General features: G+C 36.8%; 1 protein-coding gene across 1 annotated transcript; it reads left to right on the top strand.

Annotated features, from left to right (window-relative positions):
* Positions 1-1,678: 1,678 nt before the first annotated feature.
* On the top strand, positions 1,679-25,440 carry LOC132153115 (zinc finger protein Helios-like). Its single transcript, XM_059562368.1, has 9 exons — positions 1,679-1,968; positions 3,075-3,252; positions 6,134-6,182; positions 11,068-11,172; positions 14,683-14,865; positions 16,602-16,769; positions 22,316-22,453; positions 23,086-23,214; positions 24,323-25,440. Exons 3-9 carry the CDS (start codon positions 6,149-6,151, stop codon positions 25,024-25,026), a joined length of 1,461 nt encoding a protein of 486 aa, XP_059418351.1. The 5' UTR covers positions 1,679-1,968; positions 3,075-3,252; positions 6,134-6,148; the 3' UTR covers positions 25,027-25,440.
* The last annotated feature ends 299 nt before the right edge of the window (positions 25,441-25,739 follow it).

Raw genomic sequence — 25,739 nt, 5'->3', positions numbered from 1 at the left:
TTAATTTTAGTCATCTAATTTATAATAACGTAGTCCAGTTACAGCCTAAATTATTTGTTAAAATTAAATGATTCTGACACTCAACTGAGAATCCTTGTTTGGGACTGTGTCTGGGGAGACATTTTACTGGCACTAAATGTATGATGTTTGACTGTGGAAACCATGACAGAATGAATGAGGTAATTAATTGATTGCTGAAACCTAAAGAAGAGAGAAAAGTAGACAGCAATGTAAAAAAGAAAGAGAGAAAAATAAATAAATAAATAAATAAAGACATAAAAGAAAGGTAGGGGAGAGGGTGACAGGGGAGGGGGCGTCTAACGGTTTCCCCTCTACATCAAACAGTGCTCTTTAAACCATGGAAAGTTAACCAGCAGCTTCTGAACAAAAGCAACTGATTTTTATCTGAGGATACTTCTACAAACCAGAGAGTTGATGGTAGAGTAAACAAACAGTGCGGCCTCAAGGAACACCGTTGAACACATATAAACACTGAGTGACCTTATTAAACCGTTCAAAGCAAAATCAACTTTTGTTCATTTTCCACAAGATCACTTTTATGTATGTACAGTATTAACAATAGCAGAATTTCTCAAACCATTTTAAATGGTGACCTCGTTAAATTGTTCAAAGCAAAACAACTTTGTTTATTTATTTATTTTTTACTCTTATAATTATAAGATCACTTGATTTGATTTTAATATATATATAAAACATAGCACAAATTCTTAAACAATTTTAAAGTTAAAAACTTGACATTGATCCAGGCATTGAACAGGTATGTTTCAGTTCACATCATCAAATAGTCAAGGAAAGAGTGATTAGTGAAACAGAAATGCTGTTTTAATTTAATTATTTTATTTGTATTTTTTGGGGAATAAAATAAATGCAGCCCTCTTACAGTAATACATTTTAATAACCACATCTTCAATTTACTGTAAAAGAAACAATGCAAAAATGGAAGTGCAGCCTTTCATGACTAATATGACCTGCTTCATTTCCTTCTGTTATAAATTATTCATCTCAGTGAAACATCTCAGTGACATTCTTATGCAGATCCTAATGACCGCACTGATTCACTCTCCAAGGATGATAAAGATAATGACAACATCATTTGTGGCACTGGTTTCGCTGACTACTTACTGAAAATGCTGCTTTAAGGTTTTTTTTTATTTGTTTTATATGAAGATCTATCGTATGGATGCATTGTATTGATACAAATTTTTATAATGTGTGATTTCCTTAGAATTTGCTCAGTACTTTACTGACATCACCAACTGTCTACAGTTGACAGGATTCCAACTAGGTCAGTGGTGTATTTCTCTCTCCGGTCAGTAGAGGGGGTCCATGAGAAGAATGACTAACAGTTAATGCCTACCCTGAATCTTTTTTTTTTTTTTTACATAAAAAAAAAAAATAATAAAAAAAAAATAATGAAATAATTGTGACTCATTCTCATCTTATTCCACCCATTAGAAATATGTTTGAAAAAAAAATTGCCTAATATATAGTCTAAGAAACCAGTGAAGATGTAAGCATGTGTAAGGACAGCAACCCAACAGTGGTCATTGCATCTAGAATAGACCAAATAATCGTAATAAAGACTTGTAATGCAAATAATTACAGTACTTTGTTATAACATAAGGTGTGAATATATTACAGCATGCCACGGGGTTTGGAATAACAGGTTTAATTCCAATTTCTCTTCTTTCTTGCGTTCCTATAGACACCTAAATACTGGAGATCATGCCAAATGCATTTTAAATGCAGAGATAAGGCGTCTAATCGATTACCGAGTTGCACTGCTAGATCCGTTTCTCTGAGTCAGCCGGTCGCTGCTGTCCGTTCTGAAGATGGAGGAAGCAGGCGAAGGGAATATCGCACTGCAGCGGATACACAGTGTTTAGACGCTGTCTGGAACTCCATATCAGATGAGGTGGATGTGTGTCACCCCTTCCACTGCTAAAGGTGAGCTGCCAAGGTTTTCCTTTCTCTGTTTAAAGGGTTTATGCGTCTGTGTATTCTGTGTTTTGACAGGTCCATGACGCGTCCGGATCAGGGTGCGAATTATGGGGGCGTTTGACCCCATCTATTAAAGGGCTGAACCCCAAAAACAGGTTAAGGAAAGTGTTTGTTATTTTTACATGTAAGTATGTATAGCGGCGTTTTCAAACAACGTTTCAATAACCAAAAAGTTATATTACAAGTTACAAGAGCGTATATTACAAATCAGAATGAAGTGTATAATAATGTAACATTATGCTTCCGAACAGAAAAGAGCCCTGCCGCTAATTGAGGTAACCATAGCAACAGGTGCTTGCTTGCATAAAACATAAATAATTTTTTATGCAAAAAGGAAATGTAAACATAGGCTAAATAGTTGCGCACTCGAAGTAACGTGTACTGTAACATTGTACTTTAAAAGGCTTTTGAATCATTTACTTGCATGGAAAACAGCAGCTAAATACTTTTAAGACCCTCTCCCTCATTTTTATTTTTATTGATGACACCATAAACCCCTACTATAATTCTCACTTTTATCAATATTAATGACTCGTGTTTGTAGATAAACGAATGAATTGCAGCATTCTTTGCGCATTAGAAGTAATGACGCCTCTGCCAAGAGTATGCATTTAAATTGAAGTGAATTAGCTTACTATCGGCTATGTGGCACATGAAGCATATAACAGACTCGCACACAGTCATCTCGCAACCTTTGCCGTTGTGTCAGACAGGTGGAAATATTGGGCTTTAAGCCTGTTGTAGGCAGTTCCCATCATTTCCTTATTTATGGCTTAATTCCCTTGGAACCGGTGGATCCAGTTGAGTAATCGCCTCAGCCTGACATCGATTGACCCAGGTGTTGAACAAGCACAGGTTTCGCTTCACTATGTCAAAGCAGTTTCAGATCAGAGGAAGAAATCTAATAGTCGGGGGAAAAGCGCTTAGACGCGTGTGAAATGGAAAAGCTGACGGGCTTGTTCGGCGTAAAGGAAGTCACCAAATCATACTAACCCAAGCTTGCTTCCTAACTTTTTTCTTCTTCTTTTTTTTTTTTTTTTTTTTGGTGCAAGATCGTCCCCTGTTTGTGACCAATATGAACTCCAGTTGAACATGACAGTCATCAGAGGACTTCAACACCACAGTAGAGACTGACAAGCCTCTGTCATTGGAAATAATCGATTGTTTTTACGCAAGGATTTCGTTGGACACTTATTTGCGCTTTCACAGGGGGGAGACCAAAACAAAAAGGTAAACCTTTCATATTTTATTGTTAATACCTCGTAGAGTCTTGTAATTTAATTAAAGTCCGGAAAGACGTTTTTCTGTATTATAATGCTGACAGTTAAATACTTATTTTGTCAATGTGCATTAATACTGCTACATAGCTAAAGTGACACATGTATATCAAATCTGTATTAATATCCGTTTATGGGTCAATAATGGGACTCTCATTTTTGTCCGGATCTATTAACTTTATCAACAGTTCTTGTGTACACATCTTCCATGATGAACATGTTTTCAGTGTCTTAATTGAAGTAATCTTTCTTTCTTTCTTTCTTTCTTTCTTTCTTAATATAATGAAATTTAAGAGATTGTAAAAAAAAAAAGTATCATTAAAAAGTGTCATCAACGTTCTTGAAATCATTGGTGTAATTAGTTTGGTAAGTCTTTTATTAGTATTTATTAATTATTATTATAAAAAAATTGAAATTATTAGAAAATAAATAATATTAATATTCAATATTAATATTAAATCATATTAAATATTATTTAACACAACAAGTCAGTGTGGCATAGCCAACATGCAGGAAGCCATTTTGTTTTAATGTGACAATCATAAAGCAGAGACCCCTGTAGACCCTCATAACTGTGGATCGTATATTCTTTGTACATTTGTTGTTTGCTTTGCCTTATTGATATTCCTCAATTTTGTTTAATTTTAACTTGGAAGAATATATGTTGGAGTTTTAAATGTTATAAAACTTCAGTGAAAATAATGATAATGTGGTGCAGAAAAAGTATTTTAGTAGTTTTACTTGATGGTTATAATACATGACTATTATAAAAAAAATAAAAAATTGTAAAAAAAAATTTTTTTTTAATAAATCCAATCAACATAATTCCAAAGATTACATTTCTAAGAACAAATTAAATGTGTTTTCCATTAGATTTTTAACAGTTTTTTATATATATATATAATTCCAGACGTCCTTATTCGTTATTGACCCATATAACGTATATAACTTCCATTAAATCTCAAAGGAGTGTAATTAGGAATTTTTTTTTTTTAATTAGGAAACAGATATTACTTGTATGTCGTCTGCTGATATTGAGGAATTAATAGGGGTTGGTAATGTAATGCTGTAGCACTGGATGAAGGCTGTGTGCACACGCGTGCCATGATCAGTGTGCTCAGGCCCCTGGAGAAGTGCGGCACCATATATAAGACCAACTTCACTCCTAATACTTTGCATGACATTTCATCACACTGTTGTTGTTGTTGTTTAATGCATTTAATTTGAGGGTTAATTTCATTCTAACAATTTGGTTGTATTTCCATATCAAGAAGATTTAATTTGTGTCTTGTTTACTTCATAAACTTTGATTTATGTATTTATGATTATGATTTATGGAATTTCAGGAAAGATGGTTCATGATATCGTGTGATTCCGGACTTGATGAGGGCTGTTTGGGTATCAAACACTACTTTTATAGTTGATTTATTGGTTTTTAATGCAATATGTGCACATTATGGTTGTTAATGATTTGCTATGCTTTGCATAGATACTTATGTAAGAGTATTCTATTATTCAAACTGTTGTTTTTTGTTTTGAGCAAATATTTAGATTTTTTATATTAAGCGACTTAATTGGTTGACATTCCCTTAATAGGTTTAGATATACTGTTCCAACTGAATTTTGTTTGTACAAATACTATCGTCAGTGTTTTATGGGCTAAATCATAATTAGTTATTAAATATTTTAAAGTTGTTTAATATAGAAAATACCAGATTTTTCTTTCCAAAACTGATCCAGTGCTTGTAAATTCCCTACTCTATGACATAAGTGAGGTTCTGTAAGGATAATTTGGGTCTTGGTCTAGAGATTTTGTACACATTATGAGCCATTTGTGCACTTTCCATCTATCAGCAAAACACAAACAGTGTGCAGTAGCTCTTATTTATGATACTGTCCTAATAAACGTCATGAAATTTCTCATTTTATTTGTCACCATTATTGAAAATTACATTCCTCCAACTCTGTTCTAGAGTGTTAAACCAGTAAATGCATTATTGTTGCTGTGTGATCAGTTGTCTTTGTAAAATTGTGAAGATTTTTATTTTATTAATGACTGTGCTCTAATGTATGCCTAAGATTTATTGTTTTTGTTTACTTTAATTAAAGCTGTTTAAGTTATAGAATATGTTATATCTTTGCTAAACGTGTTTCTGTCCAGCAGTGAGGTTAGTTTGATATGATCTGATGGACGGTATTCATTCGATGAGGCATTACTGACATTATTTTCACAGCTCACTTGCTCTGTCCAGGCATTTAATTTAAGACATAAATTTCAATAGAAGGACCTGAAAACATGACAATTTTCACACTTTGCATGTATCTCTTTTTGCCTAACCAGGAAGTTGTCACTTCCCTAATGCTTTACAAGACAATTTAGAAATGTTTTATATAAAACATGTTTAACTGTTTTGAGTATACATATCAGTAATACGGTTACATACAGTTCAGAAGAGCTAAAAACTGTAACAGAAAAGTTGAATATATGGAAACGTCCATTTGTGTATTTTTGCACAGCAGCTTGTTTATGTCCCTGTGATATTGGTTTGCTGATTTGGAAATTAAAATATATCACAAAAACTGTCGTCATTGAACGCCTAGAGTTTGTACCTTGGTGATGTAATTTAAGATGCAAATAAAAATTTTTCTTGGTCACTCCTTTCTTTTTAAATACCTTCTTAGTCTCTACATTCAGTTTCACGAGATATTTAAATATTCACAACAATTACTTAAAGAAACCTGTGCCAGTAATGTTTGTCATATGACAATATTTACAATAAAGTGATGCAGAATAATACAGAATCATTATAATATTACTCATTTTCATTCCACAGTTCTGCCCCCTGAATATGGACATGGAGGCATCGAATGGCTATATTGCAAGTGAGTACGTTTTTTTTTTTTTTGCATATTGCCATATTCAAGTAAATATAAGCAACCTTTATTTAGCACATAAAAAGCATCTTAAAAGGCATTTTGAGAGATTTCACATGCCTGTCATGTTAATTCAAATGTTTTTTGTCTTTTCTTTTACCTTTGGTTAAAGTAAAAAAATGTGACGTTGGAGAGTGTTCTTTATGAATTATGTCTATTGCATGTATTTTGAGTTTTATTTGTTTATAGATTTCCTCAGTGTTGCCTGCTATAGAATTATTTTATGGGAGAGCTAACGGAAGACATTGAAACGTAAACGGAAAAATAATAGCACAGTAACAGACCTAAAATATTCAAGCAGTTCCACCATCACAGAGATTTTATCATATCACCTGCTTCTCTCATGCTGGGTTTGTGTATAGCACACACTTCATTGGGTTTAGACTTGAGCGCATTGATTATGTCTTTTTTCTCTGACTCCTTAAAATGAGTTTCACATATTTGGATCAAGGTTTATCAAGGAATGCTTTTGAGTTCGATATACTGGTCAACTAAAAGCCTACATTTTTTGCAGTGCAGACATAATTTGTTGCATTATTGATGACATGATTTATTTTAGATATGCTATCTAAATCCAGCAACACTGTGGGAGTTTGTCTGCAGCTGTAAGCCAGTTCTGCTTTATGAATATGTGCAGTAGTCAAGCACTCTAGCTGCCCCCAAGATCCTGTTTAAAAGCCAACTGCATCGACTCTTGGCTCCTCTTGAATTTGGTTATCTGGACGGGGCTTCAGTACCAGGTGCACAGTGGTACCTCCAAGCCTGTTCACTCCCCCTGCAGATTCCCTCAGATGGAACATGCTGATAAAACGTCCCTCATCTAAAAAAAAAAAAAAAAAAAAAAAAAAAAATTCTTGCAGGTGTCTTGGAAAATGAAAAGTTTACAGTTTAACTTGGTTCCATAGACTTTGAAAGGCTTTTTCCTTTCTTAAAGGGCTTGTTATATTTAAAAACACAATTGAATACTGATCCACACCTTGTTTTTGAATAGCATTATCATTTTAGAGTAAAAGATAACAACGTTCGCATGACGTTAAACTGTGTCTCAGAAGTGTCTCAGAAGATTTTACTCTTTTCTTTATAACCACTTACTGATAGATTTGTACAAAATTTGGGAATACTTGAACAGCACTTTGGTTTCTATTACCTAAAAAAGACTGAAGTCTTAAGATTGTCCATCTCAGATCACAGGCTAATACTACAACCTTATGTACAGTAAACTGGCATTGATATGCTAATAAGACCTTGTCCCCTTCAGCTTGTCCTTTTAAAAAAAGAGCAATTTCTTTGGTGGCAGGTGGTGAGGAGCGTGAGTGGGAATGTGTTTTCTGTTTGATGTGGAAGGATGGTTTGGAGGTGTGTGGACGGACAGGATAAACCTGATCCACGCTCGAACTTTAGCATCTACGACATGCCACAACCAATCACTCTGTTTCCTGGGAGAAGCAATCCTGTTTAAAACTCCTCTTTTTTGGTCTAGTATCGCCACTCTGACACAGAACCTGTCTCCAAGCTCCACCCCCACTACTGGAATAGAGCCGCCGGCAAACATGATGCACGAATCACTTCAGTGTCATCCAGAACTTAAAGTTAACATGAATTCTAAATAGACCATATTTATATGTATTTTTTTATCATACGATTCAAAAATGAACAAACTATTTATAATTTTTAGTTAAATTGAACTTTTTACATTATTCAACATCCACTTTTTATGCTTCAAACAATACATGATGAATATATATAAATATATATTGATTATTCAATTTCACTCTAAAATCATTATAGAAGTCACACTTGTTGCATTTCCCATTGACTTGTGGGCCACTATTGAAAACACCCCCAATTATTTTCCTCATCGATCCACTTAAAAAATAGTGCATGGAACAGTCCATTCTGTAGGTTGCTGTTTGATTGGTATACACACAGATTTAGCGAATGAGTGAATCGGGATCTGATTCTGACTCAGCAGTGGCACAGGCCAGACCTGTAGTCACTCCAGTAGTCTCCAAAGGGCCTACGGATTTTCAGCATGCATCACTTCACGGGGGAAGATGGTAGCTTTATTAATATAAACTGCATGCTGTAGGCCGTCATTACAAAAGAGCTCTCGGCCCATCAACAATCATATGTGTGGGAATGTCAGTGTGATTTGTAGAACAAATTAAACAAAGTGGAATCATTGTAAAACTTTGAAATCCACATATTAAAGTGCGTCAGAGATTGTTCAAGTGATAGCAGAGCCAAACACAGTCTTGATCAAAAGTGTCAGTAAAGACATTTATTATGTTTTCTATTAACGGGTTCTATTTCATGTAACTCCTGCTTCTAATTCTATTTATCAAATAATCCTGAAATGAAAGTATCAGGGTTTCCACAAAAACAAAAAAAAAATGTTTCTTGAGCAGTAAATCAGCATATTTCTGAAGGATCATGAGACAATGGAGACTGCGGCAATGATGCAAAAAAAAAATGAAGCTTTGCATTACAGGACATATATATTGCAATTAAAAGCTGTTATTTTAATATTACTGTTTTTACTGTATTTTTGATTAAATAAATGCATAATTGGCAAATATATAAAAGAAAAAAACTACACACACGGACATACACACACACACACACACACACACACACATATATATATATATATATATATATATATATATATATATATATATATATATATATATATATATATATAAAGACAAGTTCTAAAGACAAACTGTGAGTCTTTAAACATGCACAGGGTAATAAACTTGTAGCGTGCACTTGACATTAGAAATGATATTTATCATGGTTGAGTTTAGATGTGGGATAAGAGAGTGGTTTCAGTCGCTACTGTACAAGAGTTTAGTTTACTCTCATAGATCTCTTATCCTGAGAAACTTTCTCAGGCTGGGAGGCCATCAGACAGCGCTCTGTTATGGAAAATCCTCCCCCCAGCCATCGCTCAAATCGAAGTGGCTGCTTGTTTCCCGTTGTCAAGGGACAGCCGGTTACCTGAGATTTCCCTCAACCCCGGCACTGTAACCAGAGACGTGCTTTGGGATTGTGTCATTGGCTGCGTCTCCCTGAGTTGCTCTCCCTGTCAGAGTGACAGTGTCTGTCTGCCAGCATGACAGCATGGAGATCTGTCGCCTGATATACCTCAAAGGCCCTCATTTACTGATCCATTTACTTTAGTCACAAATGTAAAACTTTTAAAGGACATGAAAGTTAAAATAGTTTGGGAATTAGAAAAGGACCTGTTGATTCACAAAAAAGCCAAGGCAAATGAATCATTAAAAATGCCAAGAATACTGTTTTAAAGCCCTTTAGCAGACTGACTCTGCTACCCAACAAACCTGTTTGAAGGAGGGACTGAATAGATTTAGTACACTGGTTAGAGATATAACAGCCAACTTAAATGTGACATCCAAGGTACTTTCCAGACATAATCATGAAGTTCAAGGAATGATCTAAGCCGTAATACTGTGTGTATGCATAATGCAGACATTAAGAGCCGTCTAATGTTGTTGTCGTTGTATTGAGTGTTTGGCTCTGAAGGGGTCAGTGGGTAATGGGATCAGGGAGCAGGAATTGCTCCCCCTGAGTGGACGTGCTGAAGCCATATTATTTCTCGAAGCCAGTGTGTGGCGGGTGCAGAGAGATGAGGAAATCCAATCTGAATCTTAAGGATGTGGCTGAAAGCTTGACAAGCTCTCCCCACATGAGATGATGGCACACTGTCTCTGTAAACTGAAGTGTTTACCTGACCTTAGAGACATTTCAGCTCTGGTAACAGAGATGGGTGCTATTAAAAGCATTTAGTGTATACAGTACCTGAAAACCACTGTATATGTTGCTCTCCTTTACCAAGTTATCAACGAGTATTATAAAGGATCATAGAACATTTTAAATGGATGTCTCTAAGAGTATTAAAAAGTTCAGAAACTGAATAGAAGCCGTTGTTGTGTGAATTAGTCAGGTTGAGTCAGTCCTTTTGCTATTTTGAAAATATAATTTGAAACATTAAATCATATTTTGAGAAAAAAAAAATATGTATTCTTTCATAATACAGATGGAACACATCTTACCTGAAAAACGTTTAATTCACTAACTGTATTATATAAATATTTTATATTTATAACATTATTACATTATGTGTCAGTATTATATAATACAATTAAAAATCAGTTCAATAAATCAGTTAATTTAGATTAGCTTTAACGTTAATCACATTTCTAATAATTATTATATATCGTATATATATGTTCTAGAGTAGTGAACAAAGAATGGTAGGAAGCAGACTACAGTAGAGTTTTAAACAGAAGGCTACATGATTTTATTAAGCATGTTCATCTTTCTTCTAGGTGATATAGTCCTGACGTTAAAAATAACATTATGTTATGAATGGTATACAATACAGTGACTTAGTGACTATACAACAATACTGTGACTACGTAAATGTGTTTCACTTGATATATTGTGTGAACACTGTATCAACCAATCACCATCTCCGATCAGAACTGTAATAGAGTTGTAAACAGTAGATTGCTTTAAAACATATAACAAAACAGTATTCAGTAGTTCAGTGTTCAAGTTTTGAACAGTAAAGTACATCTGAAAGTATATTTGAGTAATAATTGACAGTAAGAAATACATCTAGAAGAGTTATCCTTTATTCAGTTTCTTTTTTGACTGAAAATCTCCAAGTGCAGTGATTATGAAATGTCTTCCTTGAACTGTCTGCTTGTATAGATCTGAGTTCAGAGCTTCATTTAGCCACAATAGCTGTGCCGCCTGGAGCAAGGCGATGTCCTCAGTGCACTTGTTTCTGTCTGTCTCCTAGGTAACGGCAACTGCTCTCCCAGGAAGGAGAACTCGAGAATGCTGGTGGATCTGTCGACCAGCATACCCAATGGCCAGCATTCCCAAAGTCCTAATTCCCCTGCTGGTGAGTAGGCCTGTCTTCTAACAAGTCCACTCCCAGCAATGCATGTTCTCATTTGACTTTCTTAGATGTGGTGCATTGATTAGATTATCTTAAAGTTCGTTTCTATTATCATGTAGCTTACTCACCCTCATGCACTCTCAGACAAAAGCATTACCCTATGGTACAAAAGCTAATAGGTACTCATATGTGCTTTATAAGGTTTATTTTTAAAGTAAGGTACTTATATATACCATTTGGTGGGGGGTAAAAAGAGCTTTTAGCTTTTGTACCTTAGGGTAATGTTCCATTGACAGCTTTTTACCTTATTCCGAACCTGTATGACATTTCTTTCCTTTCGTGCCTCACAAAAGATCATAACTGGAGCCTTTTAGGCTTCAAAAAGGAAGCAAAGTTTTGAAATGTAGGCCATATGACTATATCTTATGTCTTCCAAATGATATAATATCTTTATGTGAGGAAAAGGACAACATTTCAGCCATTATTCAATGAAAACATCTCTCACAAATGCACCACGTTCATAAAACTACTAAGGGAGGAAGATTTTCAGTAAATGCTGCTGAATCGAAATGTTTTTCACACAAAGCTTTTATATGGCTTCAGAACATTTTAAATATGGCACTCATGTCATATGTAGAATATTTTTAGTGCCTGAAATAAGACAGTGAATGATGACAGAATTGTCATTTTTGGCTAACAGTCCCTTTAGCATTAGAATAAGAAGTACAGTATCTCACTTTTTATTGCAAAAGATCTTAAAAAGGAGAAATGAGTGCGCATCAGCTTGCAAGGGACAGAGGAAGGACCTTTATCTTGCAGTATAAAAAAAAGACCTTTATCTTGCAGTATAAAAAATAGAAGTTGCACTTGCAGCTTTATCTGTGATCTGACGGGATAGGCCCAGTCTGTGACATGTCCCTTCCTCAAAATCAACTGCTGGTTTGGTGGAGGGCTCGTCAGCATGAGCGTGCATACTGAGAAAAGGGAAGCACTTGCCACTGAAGGATGGAGGTGCAGACCATGATCCCAGATGGAGATTGTTCTTCTAGATAATTTATTGGTCATGTTGCACAGGACGTTGAGAAACATGTTACTGGGTAAAGAGAAGTTTAATCTATACATTTGGCTTAGTTAACCCCATGCTTGCACATGGAGGTGGAGGGATACAGACTCCATTATATTATTCTGTGCAGAAAGTACTCGAAGGATAATTTCATATTCAAGAGTTAGACATTGCCTTTTGACATAAGAACTTTCAGCAAATGTGAAATTTAATAGAAAAATCGAAAGAGACCTGACACATTATTTATGCATCTATGTCGGTTAAGGTTTACTCTGCTTTTGTCATTTGAGCCTGTTAGTCGCTGGCTTGGGTGTATGTATCCTCAGCAGTGAGTGTGTTTTGTTCTCATTCATTTCCTTTGATCAGTTGATGATGATTCTGTATGTTGTCCCGGCAACCATTTCAAGTTCACTCAGCTGCAGCCATCATAAACACTCTATAACGTGCATGCTAGACATAGTTAAACCACAGGCAGCTGTTTTCCGTCCTCAGTGATTGACAGAATGGACATAGAAATTGAAAAAAAATATATATTTTACAAAAAGGTAATGTTGTTCAATTGTGATGCGTTAACAGGATTGCACCACATTTGCATTTGTGGGTATAGATTGAGCAAGTTTTTATTTTGTGCACCGAGGCTTGCCATTCGCCATGCGAGTCATACGTGTTTCTTTGAAAGTGGAGTTCGGTTGTGCAATATTAAGTTAGTGCGCTTGTAATACTTCGTTGGAAGTGCCAGCGGGTGAAGTGAGGGTTATCGTGTGGCACTGCCACATAGCTCTGTGAACCTGCATGTTATTGTGTGTAAACAGTTTCTAGACCGAGATGTTCAAACGGTTGTTTGATTTTGACAGTCATTGTTCTTATATGTATAGCTTTATTTGGAAGGGATTTGTTTAACTAATACGAATGGGATGGGGGTCTAGTTAACACCAGGGTGGGAGTGTCCATTTGATTAGGGCGTTTCAATAGGTCATGTGCTCTAAAATGTGGCATTTTAAAAAATGTTTTAATTATGTTTTTTTGTTTTTATACCAATTATTACAAATTATACCTAAATATTTTTTGGAATAATTAAGATTTATAACTTATAATTAACATTTATATGTAGTTTGGAATAATTACGTTTTTTATTTATTTTTTATTATGTTTTTGAAAGAAGTCTTGCTCACCATGCATTTACTTGATCAAAAGTACAATAAAAACTATTGTGAAATATTATTAGAATTTAAGAAACTTTTTTATTTTCATTTTTTTTACAATATAATATAATGTAATATATTTATGAATTATAATATAATATATGAATTAATGGAGACATTTCTTATGGATTTTATTAATTTTCCATATGATGATTAGGATGATTACTTGAGTCATCAGCTGTTTTACCAATTACAAGTTGGCAAAAAGGAAAATCTATAATTAGGCACAATGACCAATTTAGCTTTAGTTACAGTATTCCAAAGTTGATACAAATCAGGAGAAGTCGAAAACAGTGGGTAATTTGCTTTACAATTTTTACCAAGATTGTATGAGAAAAAAAATGCAATTCTGACAAGAATAAAATCACAGAGTTTGTGAAACACATATTTATCTCAGCAGGGAAAACTAGTCTCATCCGAATAGCGTTTATGAGTGATATTGCTCTGTTGTGATCATCTGCAAAGATTGGGAACTGCTGACCTTTTTTAGGGGGATCAGAGAGATTTCAGTCATACTCTTAGACTGTGACTCAAATCTAGTGAAGCAGCAGAGCGCTTTGCCTGAGGGACAACACTCATACAGACGGGAAAGACGGAGGTGACTCAAAGCTTAGTCTTAAACTCTTGCCCAGAGATTAAACTCACGGTGAAATTACAAACAGGTTTGTCTGGATGGCGCAGAAAGCTGCCTGCTCTTTTTCCACCTGTCGTGAAACCTGGAGAGTGTGCGTGGTTGAGACGGAAAACTTGAGGGCCAGGCTGTCGCGTGTTTACGTGTCGCTATGTGTTTATACGTCCCTTTGCATGTCTATTTTTGTCACGCTCTGTGTGTCTGCGCATGTGGGGGTGGCCTCCCTGGAGGTGCATGAAAGCCTGTGTGCTACGATAAATGGAGAGGCTCACTCAGTCCAGACCAAAGCACTGGCCCACCTCCTCTACATGGTCTCCCACTGTCAGTCATGTAGAACTCCACCTGCCCACTGTTTGCCTCGCTACACTAGAGACTACAGCTGCGTCTGCCTTTCTTTCCTGTTTGCTGTCATCCCGATGCCGTTATCGTGTTGGAGGACAGATTTCTTGGTCACTGTGCTGTCATAGTAACCAGTAATTTCAAAAGAGTATTCACACTTTAGTTCTCGATCACGTGTATGGAAAGTACTGTAGCTCCTGTAAGTGGGCGATGAAGACTGACTTTTGTGGTGTTTAATGGTTGAAAGCTTGTTTAAAAGCTTGAACGTTTTCTTACAGCACGCACAATCAAACAGGAGGAAGGTACTGAGGAGGAGACAGAGAGAAGGCTGGATGAGGCGGGTCACAGCGGTGAAGAAGGCTCTGGATTGGAGGAGCCCATGACTGACAGCCCAAATAACTCACAAGATGCTGGGCCAGGAACAGAAGGACATAATGAGACCGGGATTAGACTGCCAAATGGTAAATATGATAAAATTATAAATTTATAGGAAAAATATTTAGCAAAGTAACTTTCCAAATTCCAAATATCATTGATATGTGTGTGTGTGTTTATAGCCAGAATATATTTCAGTCAGAATACATATAAGTGTAATGAAATGAAAGTGTGGTAACCTTAAATAAAATGCAGGTTTAGACGATTAAATATACTTTATGTATTTGGGCAATGTTTATTTTTTATAAAAGTCCATCTTTTGAAAAGCACCATAATCCAACAATTCAAAGTGCAATTTATTTACCTAAATTCATTGTGACACTTCTCAAGTAAGTTTCGACAGAAAACATTTCACTGACTTCCCATTAAAATAGCAAAGCCCTTTCGTGACCAAGGCTTGTCACTCATACGTTCTTCCTTTTTTTAGTGTTAAAAGGGTGTGGAGCGGGTAGATGTTCTGTAAGAAGACAATAGTTAAGACTAGGAATTATTCTCAGGGAAAACATCATAGGAATCCTCCACAACCTGTTCCCAAGCCCAGGGCTGACATTGACACTGCCAGACAACACGCTAACAGGAAAGGGTCATATTTCGATTTTCCAGGTTCATATCCGCTCAGAAATGAGAAACGTTTAATCAAGCCATGGCAACATCATGGTGCTCAAGTTAGGGTTAGAAAAAAATGATGATCAAACTTTTTATGTTGCCATCAAATGTGTTTTAAAATCACAGGCTATTAATTTCTACTTTTTTTAATTAGGTTTATAATAAACAAAGAATTGTATCCAATAGATTTGGTACTTATACCTGTGAAAAAATAGGTCCTTATATATAATTTATTTTTGTAAAGTTATTAAAATGTATGTGTGTATATTTACTCAAGATGAATCTTTTCAATCTGAGAAACATTATTTCAACCAAACAGTAATTTTAACCAAGTAAACTCAAAATCTATGTGGAATTAAGAAAAAAAAGACAATAAAAATATAGATACTTTTCAAGTTAAAGACATGCTTTCAATCAATTAAATGTATTACCATTCAAAATTTTCTGTACGATTTTTTTAAATGTTAAAATTAACATTTTAAATAAAATTTTCAGTAAAAACAATAATATTGTGAAATATCACAGTTTAAAATATGTTTTATATTTGAATATATTTTAAAATGTAATACGTTTGAGTGTGAAGTTTACATTTTCCAAGTAATTTTATTTTATTTTATTTATATTCACCTATGTAACCAGCAGTATGTGTCTTTGCAAATGCCTTGAGATTTTTTTGTGAATCTTTTGGGTGATGACAAATGATATTGAACCAGACAGTTTGAAACATTTCGTTAAAATGAATCAAACTACATATTTAAGATATGCAGACATTTTGGCTTCAGAAATGGGCAGATAGTTGTTTACATTTTAATATGAAAAGGCCACACTACAAGTGAGTGACGGTGCAAACGACTAATTTAAATAAACTGATTCTTGTAAATACATTTTACAAATATAACACGTTCTTTTTTTTTCATTGAAGTTTAAATCAAAGATGCTATTGAAATGCCTCAGTGTTGCTTCATTTTAAATTTGTATATTCAATCTATCAGCCAACCCCTAGTGGAAACTGCTTGTGCTGCATGGTGAAAAGTCTATATAAAGACAGCAACACTGAAAACACTGTAGTATTTATATGTTTTTTTTTTTACATTTACTCAACAAGTGATCAGCAAGTGTCTCTTGTTCATGACTCTGTTCATCCTCTGTCCATCAGGTGACCGGCCATTCCAGTGTAACCAGTGTGGGGTTTCATTCACTCAAAAGGGCAACCTACTGAGGCACATCAAACTCCACACGGGAGAGAAGCCCTTCAAATGCCCATTCTGCAGCTACGCTTGCCGCCGCCGTGACGCCCTGACCGGACATTTGCGCACACACTCAGGTCAGGCTCCCACAGCTCTATGCAATTACTATAAGAAGACACATGCATGGGCAGTACTGTGGTGTTAATGTGTGCCATAGCCTAGAAAACAATTGTGGTTCTGTGACATGCTCTGGAAAAAGGGACGTGCATAGAGCAAACACTGCTGTGAGGCCACCTAGGACATGCTGTTGTGTTGCCTGCAAGTCTTGCGCTTCACCAAAGGAAATGATCTCTTGTCAACCAAAGGAAAGTGTCGCTTTGGTGAAGCATCACTCTCTAACCCACTTTCATATCAGCCCACCATCAGTTGTCTAGTCCTCATCATTAAAGATCCGGGTCATATGATACCATCAGCGCTCGGGTCGGAACTTCACGAGCTGTCACTCAGGGACGGCTTGGTTAAAATGCATAGGGAGAGCTGGAGCGACCTATCACTCTCATCGTGTTTTGCTGCCTTTTTTCGTCTTTTGTCATTTCCTGTTTTGCAGCTCTAATCACAGCACAGGGATAGCACAGTTTTTAGGCCATGCAGCTGATATCTGTGGTGTCCTGTTTTTGTGGCCAGAATTTATGAAATAATTCTTAAAGACATAGCAACATTTTGGTTTCACGTATGCGCTGATGGTCACAGGTTTTTTAGGGCTGATGACCACCATGTTTTCTGTTCACGCAATTGACTGAAGTTGCTTCTCATGATTTTAAAAACCGTTTGATCCAAGATATGTGCTTAAATATATTTGAAATGAGTCCTTTGATCTTGAAATTGATATAATTACGTACAAATTACATTCTCGTTGTGTATTATAAACATTTTTTGTTTCATTTATTTGATAAAAAATAGTATTAAATCAGTAATATTGTGAAATAATATTACAATTTGCTATAGCTGTTTTCTGTTTTAATATATGGTAAAATGTAATTTATTCCTGTGATCCAAAGTAGAAATTTCAGCAGCCATTACTTAAGTCTGCAGTGTTACATAATCCTTAAAAAAACATTATGATATGCTGATTTCTTTACAAAACATTTAAATGTAAAAAAAAAAAAAAAAAAAAAAAGTTACTAAGTTCCTCTGTTTGTCTTATTTCATTAGTTGTGATGACTATTTAATCATAGTCATGATACAGAATTGGAAGTTGGACCCAGCCCGGTAGTATAGATTCTCTATCATTTAATAACTAACCATCTAACTATGCAAAATTTGTGGTGTGTGTAAGTGTTGTGGTCTATCATATTGATATCAAATGTCAGTGTGAGAACTTTTACCACCAAAGCCCACGCACCAAACTACCTCAGCATATAAACGTTTGTGGCCGATGAGAGTCATTAATTCATTTGCACATCCTTTTCTATAGGCATTGTGAGGAGATGCCACAAGAAAGCTTTGTTCTACCACAGTGTGAGACATGTAGTTGTTGCTGGAGTCGTTTTAATGAGTAATTCAAGCGATTAAGAAGCAATGCTGCCTGGGCCATAAGTCCATTTCCCATCTGCCTTCCCACCAGCCATCTCAGTTGAAGCAGAATGGGAGTGTCTTAGAATGTCTGATGATGTCTTGGGCAGGGGGTGCCACATGAAGGACCTCTTCCTTTCTGGCCCTTGGAAACAAAAGGATTGATGGAACACAGCCCAGGAAAGTTAAATTAAGAGGAAGTAAAATCTTGCAAAACTTTGGCTATCCAATCGTTTACAAACGCCTGTCACTGGAATCCATATGCATGCACACAGACCACAGATGCGCTCTTAAAGATGAAACTGAAACAGCATATGTTGCACCACAGTTTTAGGCGTGTGTCATAATGTTGGTGACTTTGCTCTGGGTTGCTTTGGATGTTTTTGTCAGCTTAGTAAAATAAGAAATGTGATGTGAGTGGCTAATGTTTGATTCAGGTAGTGGATGCTTTAAGCTGGGTTCATGTTGTTTAACTACCAGTTGAGTAACTTGAGCACTTTTGCTGATGCTCTACAATTGATAGGCATTTACTTGAAATGAAATGTCATCCTCATCTCACTGTTTCCTGTTTTCAACCCGAATGGATGCGGTTTAGAGGGCTTTAATGCAGCATTATGTGCATGAATTTGCATTTGAAAAAGTGCTTAGACAGGGAATTTTTTTTTTTCTGAATTGTCCAAACTTTGCTACAGGAACTCATAGGGTTTTGAACAGATTGCTATTAATCGATAAAACTGCTTGTTGCATTTCTTTCACGCTGTATGAGTTGGAATCTTTCTCTTCATCGCATATTAGCATGATTGCCTGTCCCAGACTTTACAGTTTGCAGGTGTTTTTGACAGTTCATTGAACCAAACAATTCAGTTCTCTTTTTTTCCATTTATAGCATAGATTTGTCAGTGTGGATTCGCTATATCCTGTATGTCTACTCCAAGTCCTTTCTGATGTGCTGTCATGCGCACAACTAAAATTATTATAAATATTCAAAGTGTGACAAAAAAATGTCATTTTCAGAGCTGTCCCATCAGGTGAAACCGTACAGCCACCCACTGACATATAAAGACCCCAAGAATATTGACGTATAAACGTCTGCACTAGATCCCCTTGATTACCTGACATTTGCACAATGACATGAAGGCCATGTTTATGAAAGATTGTTTAAATGCAATAATAATAATAAGCAAATTTAGGCATTCTTCAGAGTTGATGGTGTGACAGTTCACGTGAATGCCATATAAGCATATATATTTATATATTATGTGTATGTTTATATATTTTAACGTTTAAAAAATATATATTTAGTTTTATCTTTAAATTAGAGCTTAGTTACACTGTTAACAATTTCAACCCACTGAATCTAAAACTTCAGTGAAGTTGCTAAAAAAGAACATTATTTTGTGTAATGAAATATGTTTATGTGGTTTAAGGTTTAAAAAACACATTATTTTCCACATACTGTACCCAGCCTTTCTGAAATGCGTAAATTTTTACAAAGCTCATCGTTCTGAAAAGCGAGGTGTGGTCTGATTGGCCAGCTATCCAGTGCATTGTAATTGGCCGAATACCTCAAGCGTGTGACGGGAATGTTACACCCCTTACCATACTGTGAAGCTGTGTCCTGGTGCGACGACACAAAACCAATAAAACCCATTACAAACAAGGCGTTTGTTGCATCCAGTGAGGACATAATTTCTGATTATAATGACTTATACTGTCTTTTTACGGGTTGCATTGCATATAGCACCATATAAACATAAAACCATGTCTGCATTTGTGGGAGAAACGACAATTTATTAACTACAACAATTTGCACTGCTCTACACTGCTCAAAATGTTTGAATAGTCAGTGGCAAATCCTTTAAATATGAAATCTTACTTACATGTTGTGAGTCAGCATTATCTGTCAGAACACCGGCATTGTAGGCTACTCTCCCTGGAAACTGCACACATCTGAATATTTGGGTTGAACTGTTCTGGAACGGTGTAGTAAATACAACTTAACCACTGATTTCTAGTTGTGTCCTCTTTTGGAAGGCCAAACAAAGTATTTTCGATTTCACAACGAAACACTGCGTATCTACGACATGGCATTGGTGGCAGCAAACAATACTACAGTGAGAAGCAAAGTTATGCCTTGTTTCTTTGCATGAACATTTAGGCGGCATTATGAAAATCTTCCCACACAGTGGCGTAGACGTGGGGGCATGTTTAAACAAGATGTTTTAGGAGGGCGTGGATGTGTCTTAACTTAAAGAATATCTCTTTGGGTTTGAGACTTTAGTCTTTGCAACTTTAGGAATCTTATTTATTCACAAACAGCTAGTAACACTCCAAGGAGTAAGAAAAACTTGAAATTGCATCACATGACCACTTTGTTTTAGGATACATTGTAATCAAGGCAGACCGAAGCAATTTTTTTTTCTGTTACTATAATCCTTCCTTTCCCACAAAAGTGACAGGGCCTCTGTTGTTTGACCTGCGTTCTACATGTGAAAGGTCACTTCAAAGCATCTCAGTCAGTAGCTGTGTCACTTTCACTGTTTGCTTCAGACTGAAAGCACTATGTCACTTTGAAAAGGGTTAACGAAAAGTGTAGGGGGTATTTTTACAATTGGCACACTTTACAGGTAGTCCCACAGGCTTGCTAGTAACAGGTGTGAATTTTCATTATTTTCTCACGTGCAGTAAGAGGCTTGTTAACTATGTTCATACGGTATGACTCAATTCACTAGGCTGTTTTGTTTCACTGCCACACTCTTTATGAATAATTCTGAAAGTCCCTTTTACCAGTGGATTGACCACATAGCTCAAAGCAGGCCCTGTCTCAAATTCAATTAGGTTTTTAGCTGACATAACAGAACAGCGCAGATGTAACGGTGGGCTATGTTCCGATTTGATACTGATGAGTGAATAAGAAAAACATGACAGCTAAATGAATGACTCAACCAATTGATGAATGAAGCTCGGAATGAATCGATAAACGAATCGTTCCATTAGCTTCTGGAAAACTCACATCTGTTTCTGGAGGCTAAGCATCGTCCTCCTCCTACTCTCCTCTGCCCACGATGGAAGGACAGGGTTCTTGTTCCTTTTGCAGCTTTCTTGGGAGGTTCTGTCCCATTATCACCCTTGCACTGACCTAATCTTAGTGGAACTGACTGTGAATCACTTCACACCTTATCCGGCTGAGGAGAAACACTCACTCCATTTCTGTTTATTGTTCAAAGAGACTTTCCAAGTCATCACTTGTGGCGCCAGTAACAGATGGATGATGATAAATCAACATCGAATACTACTACTAATCTACGTAATTCTATGGAGCTAACCCCCTCACCATGTTGTAGTGATTGCATCATCACGAAAATCTGTCTGTGCCCACTTTCTCACCTACTTAGTTGGAGACCGAAACTCATTTGTGTGAGCGGTCTGAATGAGTTATTTTACATCTTAAAGGAGTCATATGACATTCCTGAAAAGAACATTTTTTTTGTGTATTTGTGGTAATGCAATGCGTTTAAGTGGTTTAAGGTATAAAAAACACATTATTTTACAAATACTGTACATTATTGTTTCTCCTCTGTTCCATGCCTTTCTGAAACACGTTGATTTTTAAGCCAGACTGTCCTTGCAAAGTTGTAATTGCCCCACTTTATAGAAACAGACACAGACATTGTAGGCTACTCTCACAGGGAACAGTTCTTCTCTTCCAAAAAATGCGCTGCACACATCTGAATATTTGGGTTGAACTGTTCTGGAACAGTGTTGTAAATACTACTTAACCACTGATTTCTAGTTGTGTCCTCTTTTGGAAGGCCAAACAAAGTAGCTTCGCTTTCACAACTAAACACACAGCGTCTCAACAACATGGCGCCGGTGGCAACAGCAAGAATAAAAGCTATGAGCTATTAGAATGAGCTGCTTTAGGAGAGCGTGGTTAACTCTTAACTTTTATAAAGAATATCTCTTTGCATTTAAGACTTAAGTCTTTGTAACTTTACAGATCTTCTTTATGCACCAAGAGCTTGTAACACTCCAAAGAGAAAGAAAAATTGAAATCACATCATATGACCCCTTTAATACTTATTTTGCTACTCTTTGATGTCTTTTTTAGTGGGCAAACCACACAAGTGTAACTACTGTGGGCGGAGCTACAAGCAGCGCACGTCATTGGAGGAGCACAAAGAACGGTGTCATAATTACTTGCAGAGCGTCGGCATGGACTCTACCTCCAATCCTGGACTGTATCCAGGTTAGTGGCTCATGACTTCATAGAGATTGTAAGATGATGGTTTTCCGCCTCATTGATCTAGTGTTATTGTGAATTATTGTGGAAACGTTTTGGTGACACAACAGTGTTCCACAAGCTTGTATGTTTCTCGCAATAAAAAAAGGATTAGTTACTTACATAGAATTACTTCACGTAACATTTGTGGGGTACATTTTGTTGACACCAAGTGGTCAAGGTTTTGCTAATTAGCCCCTGTGTTATCTACGGTGATGGATGACACAATGGTGTTCCACATGTTTCTTGGACACGAAAAAAAAAGATAAAAAATGAATTACTAAAATTGATTTGCTTCATTGAAAATATATGGGGTACGTTTTGTTGACACCAAGGGGTTTTGCTGGTTAGCATGGTAAGCCTCTATTGGTAGATGGTCCGAACCACACCATCTGACAGCAAGAAGCTTCTTTCTCGATTAAAACTCATTCAAAATTATAATTCTAGCTAAAATCATTGTTGTCTTGACAAATTGGACTCATAAAATTTAAGGCTCAAAAAAATTTGCCTGCGAAACTTTGAGATAAATGGGAATGCTAACAAATAGTATTTTGGACCAGCTTTGTTGATATGCTGAAATGTTTTATTGTTTTCACCAGGAGAGGTACCAAAGGAGCAGAGGCCACTGGAGTCAACTGGGATGGTGGCTTTCGACCGGCCTCCTGTAATTGAAAGACTGCAGGGGAATGTGGGTAAACGGAAGAGCACCACGCCACAGAAGTTTGTGGGTGAGTGTCACCTCAGCAAAAAATGTGGTTGAATCTACTGTATGCAACATACTGATCTTCAAAGTTCTAGTGGTGTAATGTAGGCAAGAAACATTTTTAACCTCACACATAAAGTCCCTGTATGTGCATAATGCAAAATGGAAATGCTGTCTGCATTGCTTTAAATCAGGTAACTGCTGAAAGTTGCTGAAAGAAAGCTTGTCTAAAGCACAAGTATCTGACTTTTCTATCATTTATTCATCATTTCTAGATTACTTCAACCAAAATCATTACAAATGTAAAAAAAAGAAAATCTTTAGTAATAAAAAATAGTGCCTTCTACTTTCTATAGGAGCAACAGTAATTGTGTAGGGCAAATAGGGTGGGGTTTTGTGAATTAGGCATAAGCTATAATAGGTCTATTTGAGAAAGTAAGTGTATTTGTGCTTATAAATAAAGACAGTGACTTATTTAAATACAGCACAGTACTGTTTCAGAGTATTTAGTCCCTGGTTAAACTGGATTGCCGGTGGTTAGTGTGTAGCATGCAGGTTTTGGAGCCGAAATACCACATGCAACCGTTTAATGAGCGCTGAGTTTCCACATGAAGGAATAGAGAGCAGAACTCACATTAAAAAAATAATAGTAAAGAGAGTTCAATTGTAATGGAAGATCTCTTAAGAGAGAGAAAATATATACACAGTAGCACGACTCATTAAACTCATTAAGAGACATTAAACATTATTTGAAAAGAAACTCATTACATGCGTTGTAATGACAGTATCTGCGGAAATCAAACTAAGTATTAAAGTGAAAGAGAGAGAGAGAAAAAAATGGGTTCGAGTAGGAGTTTTTTTTTTTTATTCTGTGGTTTTTGCACACCTGTGACTTTGCCATTGCTTTTACTGACTACGCCAGAGCAGTTTACCGCATCCATATTATGCAGGGGTTAAATTTTCTCACTTCAGTCTCCAATCGGGGCTTTCCATCATTAATGCAACAGAAACATAGTAACAGCATTTTAAATCCACTTTTTACAGTAAATTGCAAGGTTAGTCTATTTTTCAATCATAATGGAAAGTACTTTGGGACTGTTCCTAATGTATCTTTTATTGCATTGTCTATTAAGGTGAGAAAATGGTTCGCTATTCGTACCCCGAGTTGAGCTATGAGATGGGCCCTAAGTATGACAAGGAAGCTGAGGTGATGCATGCGCAGTTGATGGACTACTTGGGCTCTGACTCCTTGAGGCCCATGGTCCATCACCCATCCCTCTCCATGGCTGAAGTGCTGCCTATGGTGAACCCGCTCTTCCATCCGATGTACCCGCTCGGCCCACGCATGGACCGTCCCAGCAGTCGAGAGGCTCCTCCGCTGCCCCACCCAAACCCAGAGTTCTCACACCCAACCAATGGCGCAATCCCCTTGGTCAGGCCCAAGAATCCTCGGTCGGCCCGAGATGGGTCCCCGTGCAACAGTGGACAGGATTCGGCTGATTCGGCACGGAGCAGCCCCCAGGACAAGCTCAGCTGCACCGGGCCCAGGACGAGATCAAGCCCAGGGTTTGCCCGGGCAGAGGAAGGCAGGGCGATAGACGCCGGCCGTTTCGCCGCCAGGGACAGCATCCGCGTCTTTGGCCGCGAAGGCCAGGAGCTGAGGGTGTTCCAGTGCGAACACTGCCGCATCCTGTTCCTGGATCACGTCATGTACACCATCCACATGGGTTGCCACGGATACAGAGACCCACTCGAGTGCAACATCTGCGGCCACTGCAGCAAAGATCGCTACGAGTTCTCCTCACACATCGTCCGTGGAGAACACACCTTTCGTTAAGAATCCCACGCACTCTTGCAGTCAGTTTACCGCAGACGGCATCAGTTTACTGCTGAAGCATTACAAGAGCACCAATCGGCAGATATATGAAGGTTTGGGTCCAATAGAAAGTTTTCATTTTGGAGCTGTTTGAAGATTTTTGTTCTGGGCGAGGGGATGAATATGTTTGTTTCTTTTTGTTCTTTTTCATTTCATTTCACCTCACACACAGATTATTGTTATATATGTACTGAACCTTCCAACAGAGCAGCTATGTGTTATCTAAAGTTGTGAAGTTTTTTCTCTCTTTTTTTTTGTCATCTGTATTACCTCGATGCATGCTGTCATTCTTGTTTCATGGACCTTGATCAATATTACAGGTAATCCGAGCAAGCAGAGCTTAGTTTTGCATACAAAAAAAGAAGAAAATAAAAAGACTAATTGATAGCTTCTTGCTACTGTGGCTTCTTAGTGCCTTGCTGATGTTTTGAACGATTTTGCTTTTTATGGAGTGTTTTCTATCTTTTTAGCATCATTTCTCATCATTTGCACCCTTTCGATGAAGTTCTGGGGCGTATGAGTTGAAGTTTCAGTAATCGTGCTAATGTCCTTATATCGGTGCTATTCTGGTTTCACAAAAGCAGTCCTGTAGGTTGGCACAAATGTTTCAGACACATTTTAATGAAGTGTTGATGACATTCTCATAGATTTTAACAGGAGACAGTGACACTTTT

The sequence above is a fragment of the Carassius carassius genome, chromosome 11, assembly GCF_963082965.1.
Source record: "Carassius carassius chromosome 11, fCarCar2.1, whole genome shotgun sequence".
In the NCBI taxonomy this organism is placed as follows: Eukaryota; Metazoa; Chordata; class Actinopteri; order Cypriniformes; family Cyprinidae; genus Carassius; species Carassius carassius.
Note: the sequence above shows the minus strand (reverse complement) of the source record. Positions and strands in the feature narration are given on the sequence as shown.

Excerpts from the sequence above, each read along its gene's own strand:
- LOC132153115 (XM_059562368.1), top strand. The coding sequence starts at position 6,149 with ATGGACATGGAGGCATCGAATGGCTATATTGCAA. Across the intron at positions 6,183-11,067 it reads ATCGAATGGCTATATTGCAA|GTAACGGCAACTGCTCTCCC; the intron begins GTGAGTACGTTT and ends TCTGTCTCCTAG. Across the intron at positions 11,173-14,682 it reads AAGTCCTAATTCCCCTGCTG|CACGCACAATCAAACAGGAG; the intron begins GTGAGTAGGCCT and ends GTTTTCTTACAG.